General features: G+C 43.2%; 1 protein-coding gene across 2 annotated transcripts in view; it reads right to left on the bottom strand.

Annotated features, from left to right (window-relative positions):
* Positions 1 to 19,944, bottom strand: part of Fmn1 (formin 1) — a 363,061-nt gene that overhangs the window by 109,603 nt on the left and 233,514 nt on the right. For both annotated transcript variants that reach the window (XM_032903890.1, XM_032903891.1), the window contains 5 exons: positions 16,533 to 16,594; positions 14,926 to 15,014; positions 6,052 to 6,181; positions 4,234 to 4,380; positions 3,027 to 3,086 (listed from right to left, as the gene is read on the bottom strand). In XM_032903890.1, coding sequence (XP_032759781.1) covers positions 3,027 to 3,086; positions 4,234 to 4,380; positions 6,052 to 6,181; positions 14,926 to 15,014; positions 16,533 to 16,594 — 488 coding nt within the window. The remainder of the gene's footprint in view (positions 1 to 3,026; positions 3,087 to 4,233; positions 4,381 to 6,051; positions 6,182 to 14,925; positions 15,015 to 16,532; positions 16,595 to 19,944) is intronic.

Here is a 19,944-nt window from a genome sequence, read left to right as displayed (position 1 = left end):
GTATATGTGTATATATGTATATATGTGTATACACACACATCTATGTATGTATGTATGTGTGTGTATATATATATATATACAAATATATATATATATATAAATAATACTGGCTGGTTCTGTGTATCAACATGACACAAACTAGATTTATCACAGAGAAAGGAGCTTCCCTTGAGGAAATGCCTTCATGGGCTCCAGTTGTAAGGCATTTTCTCAATTAGTGATAAGGGGTGGGAGGGCCCATTGTGGGTGGTTCCATCCCTGGGCTGGAGCCAGGGGAAGCAAGCCAGTAAGTAACATCTCTTCATGGCCTCTGTACCAGCTCCTGCTTCCTGATCTGCTTGAGTTCCAGTCCTGACTTCCTTTGGTGATGAATAGCAATGTGGAAGTGTAAGCTGAATAAACCCTTTCCTCCCCAACTTGCTTCTTGGCCATGATATCTGTACAGGAATAGAAACCCTGACTAAGACATATACATATACATGCACACACACACATATTTGAAACACATGCATATACTTTTTCCTTGGTTTTTTTGAGACAGGATTTCTCTGTATACTCCTGGCTGTCCTGCAACTCACTTTGTAGACCAAACTGGCCTGGAACTCAGAAGTCCACCCGCTTCTGTTTCCCTGCTGGGATTAAAGGTGTGGCCCCCCTTCGTGCATGCATATGGTTTAGAAGCAGACAAAATACTATCCAGGGCCACTGCATTGTGTCTTAAACACTTTCAATAGCAGTATGCTATCTGTTTGATGATTCTAACATGATTCAGTTGACTTCAATGTTATCCACTGGACACCTACAAAAAACTCAAGTCTCTGGCTATTATTAATTACTGTAAGCAGAACAGTACTGTGAGTCTTCAGTTATAACTGCCTAGAAAATGTATGCATATTTCCACACCTTTTGATACAGGAGGGCTGAGATCTTGTGAGCACATATGTATCAATTAAGAAAAGGTGTCCCCCTGTAAGACTGCTGGATCCCCTCATTTTTAATTCATTGACAATTGCCCATAATGTGATTTACATAGTACCTGGACCATTTTACATTCTCAGAAACCATGCTCAAGGGTTCTAAAAAGCTCCTAACCTCAGCAACACTTTCTTTTTTAATTCTAGAGTGACTGCCCTAATGAGGGTGTTAGCACATCTCACCATGGCTGTGACTACTTAGTATTGATGTTGGACATTTTTGGTATACGTGTTGATCATTACTGTGGTCTTTATTTATATAAAATTAAACCATTTTTTTATATGGGTCTGTACTTCCCTGAAATATGTCATTGTGAGTTTTCTCCCCAAGACCTCCAAACACGTTATTTCCTAAGAGGAATAATAACACAAAAAGACAAAATTTTATAAAAAGACGTGGGTCAGAGGCCAGAGGGATGGCCCTGTCATTAAGAGCATTCGCTGCTCTTGCAGAGGGCCTGGGTCTGCTTGCTACCACCTACAAGGCAGCTCCCAATAGCCTGCAACTCTAGATCCAGGGGGTTGGTGCTCGTGCCATTTTCCGGCCTCTGCAGGTACCACATATGTACAAGCTATATTTATACACAGGCAGGCAAGCCTCATGTACATAAAATAAAAATAAATAAATCTTTAAAAAAGACAATACAAAGATAGTTGTGGTCCAGGTGGACATCAGAGTCTTGATTCACTTTAAGTGGAGAGCCATTTCTGTTTGATATATTATACTGTATTGGAGGCATGCATAAAAGATTGTGAGATGGTCAAGGGCAGTATTCCTCAAGCTGTGGGGATGTGACCCCTTCGGGAGTAGAACAACTCTTTTACAGGGGTCACATATCACATATCAGATATTTACATCACAACTCGTAACAGTGGCCAAACTAGAGTTATGAAGTAGCAGTGAAATACTGTTATGGCTGAGGGTCCCCACAAGATGAGGAACTGCACTAAAGGGCCACATTAGGAAGGCTGAGAACCACTGGTCTAGAGGGAACTGCCTAGAGTCAGGGAGATCTAGAGACAGGAGATGAGGTGGGATGCACAGGAATTCTCTGGGAGAGCAGCTTTAGTGCCTCCATGAGCTGGGTAAGCAGAAAAGCAAAAGTGAATGATCTTGGAAACAACTTAGCTGGTGGGTTCACAAAGTGAAGAAAAGAAGCAATAAAGGGAAAAATTGTGTTTAGGGATAGTTTTATGAAAGTGCTTAATTTTAATTTAAATATAGTCTAAGCAAGGCCAATGTTCTTGTTTTGTTTCATCCTCAAATTTGACATCTCTAACTTGCTCCCAGATGCATTGTTGGTAGAATTTTTATTATTAAAGGTGTGGGGGTAACTTTAACACTCAGAGGCAGACAGTGAGTTCAAGTACAGCCTGGTCTACATGGTGAGTTTTGGGACAGCCTGGGATACATATGGTAAGACCTTGTCCCGTCAACAAACTAAACAATAAAGATAAGCGGGCTGGGGAGAGATGAGCAGTTCTGAGAGTTCACTGCTCTCAGAGCATCCAGGTGTGATTTCCAGCATCCATGTGCCAGTTCACAATTGCTATAATGGCAGTTACCGGGGATCTGACACCTCTTCTGGCCTCTGCAGAATCCTGCCCATATGTGGCACACATAAACTCACACAGGCAAACATGCATATGTATGAAAATGTGTATAAATAGATAAATAAGTCATTTTTCTTTAAAAAAAAATAAAGAAGAATTACAGTGTTTTCAAGATTTCCTCAATGTTGTTTAGTATCTAAGCAGCTCCTGATTCCATTGAGAGTTCAGAAAAAGTCCATAACCTGGTCAGGGGCCATGAGGGGTTTTCTTGAAGCTGTGTTCTACGGTAGATTGAGACTCAGCACCTTGTGTCTTTAGGACACTTCCTCTTCTGAAACCTGGGGTACCTTCGTCCTCACTGGGGGGCTCTCAGATACAGTGCTGCACTGGAGGGAAAGCCATCCCTCCATCTATAGCCAGTATCCAACTTCTGCATGCTAGCAATGCAATACATTAGAGGTGAAACCCACCGACAGCTGTCCCAGTGCTGTTTCCTACCTGATCATAGTACCGCAGGTAGTACTTCACAACATAGTCCACCAGATTCATCCCATTGTCCTAGGTTTTAAAGAGAAACTCAAATGACAGCTGTTCACAGAAGACCCTGCACGCTTCCCAGTTGAGACCAGAGATCCCATTCTTGGCACTTATAATTTATGAGACTGAGTCATATTTCTGTTACAGACTGACCAGATTTTCCTTCCTCCTAGTTTAATCCACTTTTTTTTTAAATGCCAGCTTTAAAAATAAATGACACTCCATCATCTTTTGTGGGATGAAAAATAAAACAGGACAGGTAATCCAGGAGACCTCTAAGATAATGGCAGAGACCAATGTACAAACAAAAGCAAACAAGGAGGCAAACAAACAAACAAAAAACACTGCCCAATATTTCCCGGCATGCTGCCAAGACAGGAGGGGGCGGTAAATGCAGAGGGGAGCTGTGGAATAGAAGAGAAAACCATCCCTCCCTTCCAAGTCTCAGAAAATGTGTGCTCTTAATGGTGTGAAAAAACAATCAGGACCAGCTTAAAAGGGAAGCCAAGCCACTTTATGACCCTGGAAGGCCAGGGGGAGCAGGCCCTCCCACAAGGCAGCCTTTGTGTCCTGTTCACAGGGGTCTAATTCTAATTTGCCTGTGTATTTCCCTTCCCTGGCCCCCCCTCCCCCACGGGACACCCAGATATGGGCGAGTTGTTTCTAAAAAGGTGGCTCTGCAGGGGTGCGGAGCCAAATGACAATCAGGCTCAGAGAGCTGACAGGAGACCCCAGCCCCAATTGTTTTGGGCAGAAGAATAATTCAAATACTAGACTGAACAGTGTCTGCCACTTAGGGATGAGTAAATTACAAGTGGCCAGGACTGAATCCCAGCAGACTCTAACCTCCTCAGGACGACTGCTACACTATGCTGCTTTATCTTGTATTGCAGTAGCAGTTAAACACCTAATCACGTACGTATGTTACTGCTAAAATAAAAAAAAATGGACTTTATCACTGAACATGAGGTCTGATCTGAAAAACCTACTATTTTCAAGTCAAAAGGAAGTGCAGAAGGGAAAAACAGAACTACATGCTTTCAGATAAACGATTACCACTAGAGGAAAGGTAAGATAAATGGGTCAGCCTGTAATATTTGGTTTTAAATTATAGGTTCAGAAGAAAAATAACCATAGCACATAGACAGTGAGAAAAGTAAATAAATACCCGACTTTTGACGTCTTTGAGTTTGGGCAGAATTTCTAAACTATATCCATCTGCTTGCCCTCGAGTCCTATTTCCTCCATTCATATAATTTCCAAAAGCCAGAATGAGAGCTAAGATATCCTTCACACTCTTCATGTGCAGCAGTCCCTGCAATGGCAAACACCAGTTAGCACCGGTCTGAACCATCCACAAACACAGTCATATTTGCTCCCCAGCTAACGCTCCTTAAAGTGCCCAAGTCCTGCTAAGTGGCTAGTTACTAGTTGTAACAACGGTTGGCAAATACAAGATACATTTCACTACAGCAGTATCTTCCCTGAGTGAGTGTGTGTGTGTATGTGTGTGTGTGTGTGTTTGTGTGTCACAAATGACCACAACATCCTACTTGTGCAACAAAGTTCTAAGCACGGTATGATCTGATGAGAGGGCTGAGCCTTTGTGTTTACTTTTCATTATATCAGTTTCAATATTGAGAAAGTACTTATAGGTTAGTAACAGAATGTAGCTAATTTTTGATAACTTCTAAAGTTATCACATGTCTTTTCAGGATACCTTTTGGGACTACAGACTAAATATGAAGAGCATATTAAAATTTAGGATAGATGCAGCAGCAAGAATGGACGTACTCCTCAGAGATGAATTATGCTAATGATGTACTTTAAGGTCAGAGGTCATATTCATTAAGTCTTCTCAAAATGTATCTTCTCAGGGAGTTTGCTTCGTATTAATTAACTTTCACAGCATTACACTGGTAAGAATTCTCTTTAGCTTCCATTCTCATTCATTTTTTTTCTCTCTTATGTTTCCTTCAAGTACAAACTTTCAAACAGAAATTCTTTTTATACTCTTTTTATATTTAAATTCTTTTTATATTCTTTATTTTTCTTTTTCTTGTTACATTTACATGTGTGTGTGTGTGTGTGTGTGTGTGTGTGTGTGTGTGTGCACATGTGGAGTGGTTGTGGCTCTGTGCAAGCATGTGGAAATCAGAGGACAACTTGCAGAAACTGGTTCTTTCCTTTCCACTCCAAAGATCCACTCAGACCATCAGCCTTTGTGGCAGGTGCCGTTACCTGCTGAGCTATGTTGCCAGCCCAGCTTTGTCTTCATTTACTTTAGGATTAAAAACAGTAATAATCATAAAGTTCAGGACTAGGTAGACTTCTTTAGTCTCTCAGGGATTATTAGTGTATCATATTTTGGAAATGGTTGTTCTTTTTTCATTGAAAAATCTCTGATGTGGTGGGGGATAACATGCGTCCTGACAAACAGTGAAATATTACAGGTTTGTGGAACTTACTCGCCTCGTGATCTTAACAACATGGGTATCAGTTAAAAGGCCAGGGTTACAATTTAGCTTTATCAAGTACAGAGCGCAGTGGACACAGAAATGCATGTGCCGCTCACTCGTGATTACAGTTACTTCAGGCCTCCAGAACCTGCTCGTTTTATGATGTAGACAGATTTCATAAGCTCATGTGATGGGTTCCCAGTCAAACCTGTTGTGATTTGAAGAGTTGAACGGGAATCAAACTATGCTGTTTTGCTGTCAGTTTTTGGTGCCAGTGTGTACACGGTGAGATACTGACATCTTTACAAGAAGAATCTGTAACAAGTTTTACTTTCCCCTCTTCTGTCTTTTCTTCAGTTCAGATCTCCCTGGTCCTTTCCCCCCTGTCCTCCTTATCCTTGGACGGGCAAGCCCACTTAGAATGACACTCAATGTAAACTGAATCACTAATGTTGGGTCTCCTTCACCTCCCATTTCCTCATTTCCTACCAATATGGACAAACCAAGCATTTAAACAGCAAACATACCTTTGAGGCCCGTGTGACAATCTCTACTTTTCGATGTAAGGATGTGATACCCTCGGAAAACACAGCCCTGAAGATTATGCACTGGGCACGTTCAGCAAAATTGGGAATCTGGGCTAACTCATGCAAAAATCTGTAAAAATAAAAACAAATCATTTTTTCTTTACCCATAGTTATAAGAAAACTGTAAGGAAGAGAGCTGATACTGTTAGGCCATGGGAGATCATAATTTTGGTTTTGCTAGTGCTACTAGTGTGTGTGGCCTTGTTGGAGGAAGTTTGTCACTGTGTAGCCTGGCTTTGAGAGCTCCTAGTGCTCACGCTCTACCCACTGCAGAAGGGTCATTCCCCTTCTGCATGCTTTTGGACCAAGATGCAGACCATTCATTTCCTTCTGCAACACCATATCTACCCACACGTCCTGACATGATGATAATGGACTGAACCTCTGAAACTGTAAGCCAGTCCCAATTAAATGTTTGCATTTATAAGAGTTACTTTGGTAATGTCTCACTGCTTTTTTTGTTTGTTTGCTATAAGAGTTGCTTTGGTTATGTCTCTTCATAGTAATGCAACCTTAAGAGAGAAGTTAGTACAAAGGACTGAGGTATTGCTGTGATAGGCCTGACAGTGTTTGGTTTGGAGGAATGTAGATTTGAGGACTTGGATTTAGGAAGCAGTGTGATTCTTTAAGTAGGACTTAATTTACCATCCTAGTAGGAATATGAAAGGCATTGATACTGAGGATGATTCGAGCTGTTCAGCCCTTAGTCTAGAGGTTTAGAGGAGAGGAATTTTAGTACGTTCCTTGGAGACTGTTTATGAAGTTTAGGTGAAGAATGTGACTGCTTTTCTGCAGGAGACTGCCTGAGGCTAAGGTAGAGCGATTCAGATTGGTTGTATTAAGGAAGAAGGTCTCAAAAAAGCCTAGTATAGACTCTGACCTGTGGCTCGCTCTTATGAAGAGAATTTTGATCAAGTATAACAAACGGAGACAGGAAAAATACAAAATGTGATTCGAGTACTAAAGTGGCACCATGAAGGAGGCTTGAGCTGAATCCTGTGTTCAAAGTGATAAACAGATGAAGGGAGTGGTGACCTAAGGGTGAGATCCCACCCAGCTGAGCTTATTGTTTATGTGTTTACAGCTGACCTTATTGTTTATGAGTTTACAGCTGAGCAGCGATAGTTATATCGTGTTGGGCATTACTACTTGGTTATTGTTTTCATTTGGAATTTTAATCTGGAATGAACTACAATCCAGAAACAGAGGACTCAAGTGGCCATGAAAAGCTTAGGTCCAGGCATGGTAGTATATGCCTTTAATCCCAGCACTCAGGAGACAGAGGTATACAGATCTCTGAATTCAAGGTCAGTCTACAGTGCAAGTTCTAGGACAGCCAAGCTTAGGCAGTGAAGGAGTTGGCAAACACAAAGCTGGTAAAGATGTAATAGAAGGAGGGAACCATGCTCCAGACCCAGCAAGTGGCAGAACTCAGCAGCTTTGGCCATGTAGCTCTAGCTTTAGAGTCAAGAATAGACGGAGTTACTGGGACAACTGATGCCGGTTAGATGAAGCAAAGAAATTAGTGGTGCTTAAGAAGAGACCAGCATCACGGAAGTGAAATCTTCTGGGATGTGATTCTGAGAATACAGAGAAGCTGTGCTCCAGAGAGAGCCAAGGTTGTACCTCGTACTGAAGTTAGACTTGGTAATGTCTAAGAATCAACTGGGTAGTACTGGCTTTGAAGGCATGAAGGGTTCATGGAGAGCAGCTGAAGCTTGGCACTGTGAGAGGCCAGGAAAGGCCATTGGTGAAAATGCAGCCTCAGCAGCAGTTGAAGGCCCAGGACTAGAAAGGCATGTAAAGAAGCTGAGGCTTGGCATCATGAGGAGAGCCTGTGAGAGGCTATTGGTGAAGCTACATGTAGTGGAAGACAGAGTATTGGAAATGCCAGTGCCATGGAACACAGCAGCAGCAGTGGAGTGGAGTCAACCAGAACCTGGACTGCTGCAGAGGGCAGAGCTGGAGAAGGGACGCCAGCCCTTTGGAGACGCCCAGAAGATCATGTGTGGAGCCCAGGCACTGGAATTAGAAGCTGTAACGTTGATGATGCTTTGGAGGCCCTAAGATGTAAGAGACGCCAGAGCCATGCGATCTCTGCTGAGGGGAGCTGCTAACAGGTAGAACCAGCCCAGAAGAAAATTTGTTGTAGTCAACAAAGATCAAAGGAGCTGAAGATCTGAAGAGCACTTTGACATCAGACATGGAGATGCAGAGTTTAGTTTGCCCAGCTGGCTGTTTTGGCTTTGGCATTTAGTCTGGTATATCCCCACTATGATGGTTTGGAGTGATAATATATATCCTTTGATGCTGAAGTTCTGTGATGTAATTTTTTATTTTGATTTTATAAGGGATTACAATTAAGTGATTGGGTGAATCTCAGAAGAGACTTTGAATTTTGGACTTTTAACACTGTAGAGACTGTTAGAGACTTTGGGACATTAGAAGATGGACTAAATATGTTTTGCATTAATCTATGGCTAGGTATGGCTCTCTCAGACTCATTATGTTTGAACGAGCCCATGGGGGCTAGGGAGTAGAATATAGTGGTTCGAATATACTGGGTCCATTCAAAGGGCTACTATTAGAAGTTGTGGCCTTGCTGAAGGAAGTGTGTCACTGTGTAGACAGGCTTTGAGAGCTCCTAATGCTCACGCTCTGCCCAGTGCAGAAGGGTCATTCTCCTTCTGCATGCCTTTGGATCACGATGTAGAACATTCATTTCCTTCTCCAGCACCATGTCTGACTGGACTCTGCCATGCTTCCTGCCATGATGATAATGGACTGAACCTCTGAAACTGTAAGCCAGCACCAATTAAATGTTTGCATTTATTAGCGCTACCTTGGCCATGGTGTCTCTTTACAACAATAAAACACAAACTAAGACAAAGTTCAAGAGTACACGTCCCATTGCTGGCGTGGGGCCTCTATCTGGTGAGTTCATATGATGGTGACCGATTCAGATGAGCAGAAAGTTTATGCGAGTACCCTGAAAATATTACCCCTCTTCTGCTACCCAAACAAGAGGCTAAACCCAAGTCGAAAGTCCTGGTCTTTACTGCATGAGAAAAGGGCACAATCAACTCCTGTGTCATGCAGAATCCTCTAGAAAGTGTATCTCCATAGACAAAGTCATCAACCCCCAAAATGTCTATAGTCAAGTAATAGTTTTGAAGTGAGATTGCTATTATTTTTTCTGAATTTTATAACCACCTATAATGGTCACATTTTTCCATATATTACTTTAACTTTATGCCAATTTATCCACATAGGCACAGCTGAGAGATAGGTCAGTACTCAGAAGAAAGCAGATACCCATAAAGTAGACAGCGTAAAATATCTAAATAGTATGCCAAAGAGCTCTTAAGAGTTAGAACTGGTTACTGCTCTGCACACAGTAGCTCACTGTCTGAGTGACTGGGCACTGGTGTCCTTTGCAAAATGAAGCTGGAAGAGCTACATGCTTTTGAGGCCAACCACCAGAGGAAAGGATATAAACTAATATGAGCTGAAACAGTTGGCTATTAACTCAGAAAGGGAGAGAATCCTCTAACTGCCCTTAACTTCATTTTGGAGTTGAAATGATTATTAATTGATATTTCTAAACGTCTTGGTCAATTCACAATACCATCACTTTGAAATTTTGTACTCTCTCACAAAATCAAATATAATTTTGTAGATAAATAAAGTCACCACTCTCTTTCTTCAAAAGATAAAGAGAAGGAGAAGGAGCAGCAGGAGGGGCAGGAGGAGCTGGAGGAGCAAGAGGAAAGGGGGGAGGGGTCCAGCTTTCTTTCTTTTTCCTCTATTGGTAAAGTCTTCTTGTGTAGCATAGGATAGCCTCTAACTTACCATTCCCAGGCCTCAGTTGCAAGAATTATAAGGGTGTACCACCACCTTCTTCTACACTCCTTTCTGCCCTCAATTTTGTTTTCTTGTTCTACACTCTCTTCCTTCTGCAGGGTTTTTGGGGAGGTGATTTAGTAGACTTGTTTATTTTTGTTGTATACTTTTGTTTTTGAAACAAGTCTTACTTATAGCTTACTTATAGTTTAGATTGCCTCAAAATTTAATCCTCCTGTATCAGCTTCTCAAGTCCTGGGGTTATGGTTGTAAATACCATGCCCTGGTAAAATTTGGAATTTAATATATTTTTAAAAAAATTATTATCAACTACTTTTCTTATCTCCTCCAACAAGGTCCTAGACACCACTCTCCTGGCCCCAGACTTGTAAAATGCTATGCAAATGAAGCTTGGAGGGCTTGCAGTAGAACATTCTTCCTCCCTCATCTTCAGGCTTAGTACCTGTAGACAGTTATCATCATACTATATATTATAGCATTGAACGAAATACAGAATTACTACACAGGGATAGGAAAAAGTAACTAGCCTTCCTTTGTAAATGTTTCCCTCATAAGTACAGTACAGCATTGACCAGTTCAGTCATTTATCATGAGTGACATCAGAGCTGTTGCCAGTTTTCACAAATGGTGAGTTGTAAACATCTCTGGGGACTGGTAGCGTTTGGTTCTGTGATGAATTTGGAAAAGATTTACTCCTTTAGATGATGAGAACTACTCCAGAAAATGCCCTGCATTTCTCCCCTCCTAAAAGGGATCATGTCATCTCTTTATACCCCAAGTAGGACCTAGATCTCTGGACTAGGTAAATGCCCTGCTTAAAACGAATACACCTGTGAAGCTGAAATAGATATCATGTGTGAGCAAACAGAGCGATGCCTCAGTTCACTCACTAGGACACAGAGGAGAAGCAGGTAATGCTGGAGGGAAATCAATAAGTGTCCCCCAGGGGAGCCATAGGAAACAAGACTAGAGGCCACTCAACAAAGAAAAGATTAAAACCCTGTTAGGATAGGGGCTTGCTTTGAGAAGGGTCTCATCTTCAAGGCCCAGGTCTCAAGGAGTCAGGAGGGAATGGCAGATGGAGCAGCTTGGCTTTTGTATAGTTTATCACTGCTAATGAGGTCTAGTGCATTTGCCGTGGTTACTTAGTTCTTCCGGTGTATGTGAGGCCTTTACAGGTACACAACAAGGCCTGGGAAGAGGATTTAGCTTAAACATGCTTCCTTTTGATACTGCAAAAACCAAACCCACGATGACTGAAGTGTGAAAGATGTGATCAGTTATGAAAGGCTTGGGGGAGCAATCTTAGCTGTGGCCACTGAGCACCCATGATGCTGTGCATGACATGCCTGAGGACCAGAGAGGCGAGTTGGACAGGTTGGACAATGCACGTTAACGAAGCTTGGTGAAAGTAAATGGAGTTTTGTATTCCAAAATGCACTTTTCTTATCTGAGCATATGGAGGGTTTTAAACAGAAAGATAATACTTTTAAATTTTTGTTTCACACAAATCAGCATAGCAGTGGCTTGGCTACCTAGAGACATGAGCAGATTTCAGGATGGGAGAACTGGGGGTCACTACTATGACCTTGTGACGGGGAGGTGGTAAGAGGGCCTGTCGAGATGGAGGAGGACAAGGGGATGCGAGGGATGTGAAGGCAGGAAGACCCGAATGGCTGACGCATCCCTCATGATGCTGGAGGAGGCCAAGATGACTCGTGAGGTTTGGGCTTGGAACATTTTATAAAATTTAAAGATATGAAATTAGAAAAGAAAATAGATGGTTTTATGTAACTTTTAGCACAAACATAACAGGCAAATGCCTCGAGGAAAGGCACCATATCTCTTTTCTCATTTGTCTGGCAAATAAGCAAAAGGAAAGCTCACTGCAAAGACTACGGAAACCCAGGGTCTGAGAAGCATCTGCCCTGGCTTTCTTGTGCTTTATGTCCTACCCGTAAGTGCTGGGATAATAAGACCCCAACACAGTCTACTGACAAGCAGGCCTTCGTATGTACAAATATTCCCAGACCGAGTTCCCTTTGCGCTGGTCTACAGTTGCATCCTAGATTCTGTGACAGAAAGGGAAGAGGAAACAGGAATGAGGGGCTTTCCTTCCTTATTCTGTGTGGCTCATCTTCCCAGGAAGGACTAGAGCTCGGCCCGTAACCACAGGGGAAAGCCTGTGGCTCACTTTGTATGGGTTTTACAGCCACAAAGGCAACTCAGCGACAGGTAGGCTGATGCTATGTGATCCAGGCTTTGAAAAGAAACTAATCTGGTCTATGATCACTGCCCCAAACCGTGCGTAGTTTGATCTATGTGTTCCACAGGGGTCACATCCACTTCACAATGTAGCCTGTACTCTAGGGAATAAACCAGCATCAGTAGCTGTGGCCCTCTGTGAATGAGCCTACGTTGAGGCAGTCTCCTCACTCCAGACCAAACAGGGCAGCACCTTTCGGCCTAGTCAGTCAACAGGTCTCATCAGGAGTGTCTCCTCACCAGCATCTCAAGGCAGGATATGAAGGGAGTCAAGGGGTGTCCCTGGAGGGAGTGGCTCTCAGACAGTCAGGTCCCAAGCAGATGACACTTCTGTGAAAAATGGCTTTCTAAATCTGGCACTGGGGTGTAAGAGAGTTGATGAGGTGAGTGATGAACCAGGCCGCTCAGAGCTGTGATTTATAGGACTGGGCACTGCAGGGCTCCTAAGAAACTGAAATGCTAAACTCCATGATTCATATTTTCCAGTATGTAAAACATGCTTATAGTCTACTCACTGGGAGTCAGTGGCAAATAAATTGTCAGAGAACCAGACTCTGGCACAAATCAGACAAAAGCTGTCTTCAGAGGGGTGGGGAGCAAAGGTGAAGTGTTTGTGGGTCTGGAGACCTCTACCTCTCCACGGTAGTGCGCCGAGCACAGTCCATCACCTGAGCAGCCCACATGACAGGCCTTTCTGCCTTCAGTAACAGCGGTGAGCATTCAGGGCATCAGCACAATGGCCTTCTGAACTTTCAAAATGCTTATCTATCTAGACCATCAGAGTGTGTGTGTGTGTGTGTGTGTGTGTGTGTGTGTGTGTGTGTGAAGGACTAATAAGTAGTACGCTAATTAGTTACCACCATTAGTCTATGTCCTGGCAATTAGTGCTGAGAAACGATGCTGGGCAGTTGTACCACAAAAGGCAGAGGAATGCCTCTCTTGGAGACACTCACTGTTCATTTCACATCAGTGGTTCCTTGTACCCCACCCGTTCAGCTTACAGCAGGTTTCACTGAGTGGGTTGAGTGTGGACCAATTAGAGCTCATGGAGCAAACTCAGCCTGCCATTTGCGTCTGTGTGACTCATGGTTTCACACTTTAAATGGTTGTGAAAAGAAAGTATTAAGTATTTTTGTCATGAGAAATTCAAATCTTATTAAAATTCAAATTCTAAATAAAATTTATTGGGGTCAGCGGTGTCCCTTTGCTTATATATTATTATCTGTGGTTAATTTTGAACCACGATGCTCCAGTGGCTGACTTGAAGAGCCATGCCAGATCCTTTGACCCACAAAGTACACAATATTATCTGGCCTTTTACAAAGAAAAGTTGCCAACTCCAGGCTTACATTTCACCCCACAATCTGGCATAACTAAACCTACTTAAATGCTTGCTATGCCCTATCATCTCCAGACATCACCAGGGACCGTGTCAGTGTTGACATATCTCATTTTCAGTCAGCTTCCCCTTTGAGCATTAGCGATATAACAGGAGTGAATTCACAGTAGGTCAACATGGCTTCTGGATGAGCAGCATCAGCTGAGGTAGAGGCTGGCAGTGCTGATGGCTAAGGTCAATGAGACAAAAGTGCAGTGGAATCCCACCTAAATCTTTCTACACATAGTCTTAGGCTTTGAAGACCACCAGATTTAAGGGACAAGGGTCTGGGCTCTAGTTCCATGTGAGAAGACATCATTACAAGGTTCATAAGCCTTCAGTGGGGCTTGACAGTATTGGGCAAACTTAGGATTTCTAACGAACTACCTCGCCAGCCAGCGAGAGATACTTTCCTCTGAGTCTGGATGTCTAAGAGAACTAGGACTGGACAGGACACAAACATTAGGCATAGAGTATAAGACAGACTCTAGGGTCCCAAGGGGTAGCCTGTTAACATTCTATTTTCTGTTTCCTCTTTGTTTTCTGTAGTCACCTCTCTTCTGGTAGAGAAGGCTTGAATGGATCAAGAAACACACAAAATAGCATGAGGCATAAGAGCTCTAAACCAGAGGCACATTTACAGTCTTAGTCCCTAAATATCTTGCTGGGGACTCCCAGGAACTCATCTGTGGCTTGCAGACCTCAAGGGCCTAGCAAACAAGTTACTAAGATGTGCAGCAGAGGTCTGAGTTCTCAGTGTAGGGGAGATGTTACCATAAACCAGACCTAGCCAGCCTAGAGAATATATAGGAAGAGTGGGCCACGGAGACTGGGGATGAGAAAGACCTAACCTAATCAGAAAGAGTGGAGAAGGTTGTGGGAAACCTGCCGCACGCAGGGCTACATTTACTGAGCATGACATTTAAGAAAAGCAGTTGAAATTCAGTGACGCTGATATCTTTTTAACGCATCAGCAAAACTCGAGGTGGAGCAGTAATGCTTCTTTCCTTCCTCAGTTGCCCTTTTAGCTAAAATGTTTAGTCTAGGAGGAATTAAGTTGCTAGAACAAGAACGGGGAGGGGTGTGGGGTGAGAGCAGGGGGAGAAACAGGCCGCACCGGACAGCCGGGATCTCAGCAGCCTTCCTGGCAGCCGACTCATCCTGCTGGATGCAATAGGGCACGGGATGACGCTGTTGTAACTCAGCTCTCTACACCCGTTAAACTTGACGTTCATAGCCAGGAGGCAGACAGATGGAGCTTGGAGCTCTCCTTTCAGACTAACCAAAGGTGGTTCAAGTGTGCTTACTGTTCAGGTTTGTCCAGCAGCTTCAAGTCTTCTTCTCTGGATGTCTCGTAGTACTTTCTTATTTTAGTCAGTTCATCCTCTTGGGCTCTCTGCATTGACAGGAGAAACAACATACATTCATACACACGCACAGATTATAGGCAGCCAGCCTGAATCCACAGGAATCCAGATGCGATCCCATCCCCTACTGCACTGCCATCACCTGGGTCTCATCCCAGGCATAAGAAACTCTACAGGTTGGGCCCAGAAAAATCCTTCCAGGTCATTCTGATACAATTTCAAGTTTGGCATTTACTAGCTAAAGCAAATGGTCATAATATGTGTGTGCATCCAGACACAAAGGCCGGGACGGCTGATAGCTAGGGTTGAGTCTCCTCTAGGTGCCATGGGGCAGCTGACCTAATTTTCCTTGCCCTAGAACAGCAGTCCTATCTCGCACTTCTGTGTCCCACACAGGCTTTGTAACCCGTTGTATGTGGTCTCCACCTTTCCTTTTCCTGAATTTCATTGAGTGTATCTTGTTTACATTGGTCCTTCAGGCGTTCAGCCACATTCTTCATGGTTTACCCAACATTCCCAGTTGTGTACAGACTGCCTCTACTGCATTAACAAGCACTGGCCATGGGCATGTCACCGGGCTCCAGTTATATGAGAACTGCCGTGGCTTTGAGAATACAGTTCCATCCATGTATCTACGTCCTGAGAGTCAGTGAGTCAGAACAGTTGACAATCATGGGACGTCTGCGTCTCCAGGGCCATCTCTTCTAGGGAGCTTATAGACTCCTCTGGCTGTTCCCACTTACAACAAAAGTCTAAAGACTTTGTGCATTACAGTGATGTTTCTTTTTTTTTTCCCGGAGATGAGGACCGAACCCAGGGCCTTGCGCTTGCTAGGCAAGCGCTCTACCACTGAGCTAAATCCCCAACCCCCACAGTGATGTTTCTTAAACATAATCTATCATGTCCCTAAACTGTGCAAATCAGCTTTGTGAGAGGGGCTCTAGGATCCATGAGAAGAACTCACAGGATGCTTAGATCAAATTCTTGTTCAATAAAAAAAAATCGAGTCCCACTATATTCTATATTCTACTAAAACAGCAAAACGAAACAGGATAAGTTGTGTAAGCCAGTGGTCCAACCGACATCACCAAGTGAGCGTTAATAGAACCAGGCCTCAAATTTAGGGCCATCTGATTTTAAAACTAGAGCACACAGTTGATACCTCCTGCATTTAATTGTCATCAGCTCCTCTGGTAGGAGAGCAATCATCCAAACTTCTGTTCAGATCCCTATTCCTCAGAGCATGACTATGGAGGGTGCCAGCATCCACATCACATGGGAGGCTTTGTTCTCATTCACTCTGTCAGCAAGTACTAGAGCTAGACCACATCGGTGGTCTCTTCCTTGAACCAGTCTGACTTGCTGGTGTCATGAGACCTACCAGGACAGACACTACAGTGGGAGTTAATGCACAAATATACTTCTCTGTGCCTGAATCTCTTCCACGCAAAGGTTCAAATCCTACCACAGAATGGGAAATGGCTCTGTGACATCAAGGGTAGAAGGGAAAGACAGAACCTCCAGCCCTGAATGATTTTCACACTCACATTTTCATATAAGGCCGCCAAGGTCTCCAGGTCAACCACAGAGTCATCCACGTTAAATATGGCTGTCAAAAAGAAGGAGGAAAAAGAGATAAAGGCTTTGACTTGACTCCAACACCAGTACTAACCCCAGGCCCTGCTTCCCCACAACGTAACCCTGCACTTCTTGTACAGATTCTGTCTAAAAGTCTGTTTCATACCAGGGGTGTGAAAACAAACCCAAAATGGCCCTTATGGCCAGCCCGAGCCTTGGCCCTGCCTTATTTAATTCTTCAGGCTTTGAGTTCTTTCTGCAGTTTAATTTAGGCTCCACAGGAGAAGTGTTTGTGCTTTTAAACTACATCAGTTCAGGGGTTTGAAGCACAATTTTAAATCTTTCTTCCCGGCTGGTAATTGAAGAGATTTAGCACTTAATGCAGAAGAATTGACTCTTGCCCATTACCAGGAAGGGAAAGAGAAGGGAAAAAAAAGGACAATGTAGGCAAATTAAATGAATTCAGGCATGTGATTTCAGGCACCTTTCTGTGGCTACCGAAAACATCTTGTTTGGATTAAAAAGACAAGAAAGAATAATCAACAGCAAATTAAGATCATAGAAACCTCCCACAAGCCAGTATCAAGGTAAGTTTTTAGTCCCGTGCTGTTATTAGGAGTCTGCCTTTTGGTGTTTCACTTTGCTGTGAGCTATATACTTATGATTTCACCCGTGGAGGTTCCTACCCATAGAAGTTTGGATACATATGCAACGGATTTTTTTAAAGCCTTAATGGAATTGGCTATCAAAGCGCTTGAAATTAGCCGGGCCCACATCTTTAAATAATTATTCAAAACTAATAAGGTTTGTCCTCTCAGCCGCACTACCCTTCCCTGGCTTTACATTGTGAAATTAACCAGCGCGCTAGTAAATTTTCTCTGTGGCAGGCTAATTAATTTTATTAAACCAGCCAGTGATACTTAGAAAGCCTTAAACGTCTGTTCTCGGGCTCTTCTGTTCCTTCCATTGCACCACCTTTCCCTGGAGTATGCAAAGATCAAGGCAAAAGGCAGGTTGCTTCTGAATTTGTTTTGTTTTGTTTTGTTTTGTTGTTTGTTTTTCCTTCCCTCTGTCATTGGGATCATAGAAACACATTAGAATTTTTGATAATATTACTTAGCCGAGACAAGAATATGTCCCTTCATAGTACACCAGGAAGAATATTGAAAATTCCTTAATAGGCCCCTTTTTCTCTAACTTGCACGCTCATCCACAGGTTATTTCTAGACTTGTGAATGGGTACTGGGGAAGATTCAGAGACCGCTGACAAGGTCTTTGATAGGTCAAAGGACAAAAATGCACTTCCAGAAAAGCCAGGGTGACCACCCCACCCCCACCCCAACATAGTTTGAGGAAAGAATGAGAGAACTTAGCCTCTCGGGACTCATGCATTGTTGGTGGCGATAATACAGCTCACTAATTGGTCTGAGGGATGATCCATTTCTGAATGGCTGTTGTTTTAAAACATACACAAAGGGCGCCAGAAACAATGTTTCTTTTGTGTGACCCCCAATATTCTGCTTTAGAAATTAGCTGATATAAATGAATAAGAAGAGGCACAAATATAAAGGAAGTTTTTGAAGGGAATGTTTGCGTGAAAGAATCACATACATCCCGAGGACTGTATCTGAGCTTAGAGCATAAATCAAACAATCTCCGTCACCCAGAAAGAGAAGGCGCTGAGGTCTTCCACACTGAGAACGTGCTTGGCTTTATACAGTCACACGGTTGACTTTAAAGAGATACTTGGTTTGGTGGTTCGTACCACTGTGTACCAGGCAGCAAAAAGGAAATATGAAGAAAGGATGGGGCCAGAAACGGCCCGAACTTGGGAAAAGATTATTCACCCATTCAACCTCCCAGGCACCATATGATCATTTGTTGAGTGTGCCTTAAAACTAGTTTTCTGGAAATTGCTTTCCAAGGCCATGGATATCTAAGACAAAAAATGTTATTGACACTTAAAATATCCGATCTCATGAAATTAATGTCTCAGAGAGAGGAACAAAGTATACGTAACTGCAGGACTTCAGGTAGCAATGAGTTTCAAGGGATGTAACCTGGTTACCACAGCACATAAAGTATCAGCTCATGACAGGACCTAAGAACGGCCTATGATAAATATGACTTGAAATAGCCAAGCTTGCATATAAATGCTGTATCTCCTAATGCCTCTAAGAAGTGGAGAAGACTGGAACTACCAGGAACTCATACTGTAATTCCAATTTCTAATAATTCTTCAGAGTTTCAGATAGTCTTTCCTAGGAGACCCTCTTGGTCCTTCCTTTAGGAATCCAATGAAGGCTTAACTCAGGAAGCTTTCTCAACATGGCAAGTCTAGGTTCAGATAGCTCAAAGTTATGAGACTACTGTCTGAAATACCTTAACGAAAATGCAATGCACCAAGACCTATTGATACAGTTAACCTAATGCTGACCTCTGAGTCCAATCCTTCCTCAAGCCATCCAGGCCTCATCATGCCGCTGGGGATAGAGAGCAGGCTAGCTGTTTAAGTGATGAGGGAATGAGGTGATCAGCCAGTGTGTTGGTTCATTGCCTAGCTTTCGGGTTGTTTCTTTGCAGGGCTGGAGACTGAACCTAGGACCTAGCACATGCTAAGCAAATGGTCTAATGTGGAGCTATGCCCCCAGCAGTTTCTGTTTCATACATGTCTCAAGATTACTTGGTGCTTACATCAGTTGCCTCTTTCATATATTATATGAATTTCAATTTCTCATCCTGGTTTTAAAACTCATTCTGCCCTCCATGCAGTCTGGTAGTTCCATCTCTGACTTCCTCCATGCAGCCTGAGAACAACTCCCCATCTCTCATCACATCCTAGTTCCTTCCCTTTCCTCACCTACCAAGGACCACCACTCAGATTCCCTGCTCTGGATGGATGACTCTTGAATTTCAGGACAGAGAGTCCTCAGTCTGCCACAATACCTCATCCTATTTTCAATGGAGTGAAGACAGTGCTGTGTAAGAATGTGCCTTATGCTAATTACACAATAGTTTCTCTCCTCCACTAGATCGTTTGAGTCCTGTAGCCAGAGATGGTTCCTTAGGCTCCCTGGCCACACTTCCTGGAATGAAATACATACACAACAGTGGTGGTGGTGGTGGTGGTGGTGGTGGTGGTGGTGGTGGTGGTGGTGGTGGTGGTGGTGGTGGTGGTGTGGTGGTGGTGGTGGGTGAGAGTTGGGGGTGGGCGACCTAGAAGACTCCCAAAGGCCAAATCTTGCTCAGTATGAGGAAAGTTTCTTCAAAGGAGAGCGTTGGGTCTTGAAAAAAAGAACACACACACTCATACTGGGGCACGAGGTATAGAAGGGCAGGATGTAAGCAAATCAGTCTATTATATTGTGAATTCTGTATTTG

The sequence above is a fragment of the Rattus rattus genome, chromosome 5 (genome assembly GCF_011064425.1).
Source record: "Rattus rattus isolate New Zealand chromosome 5, Rrattus_CSIRO_v1, whole genome shotgun sequence".
Lineage (NCBI taxonomy): Eukaryota > Metazoa > Chordata > Mammalia > Rodentia > Muridae > Rattus > Rattus rattus.
The sequence above is the reverse complement of the archived record's forward strand: the minus strand, read 5'-3'. Positions and strand labels throughout refer to the sequence as shown.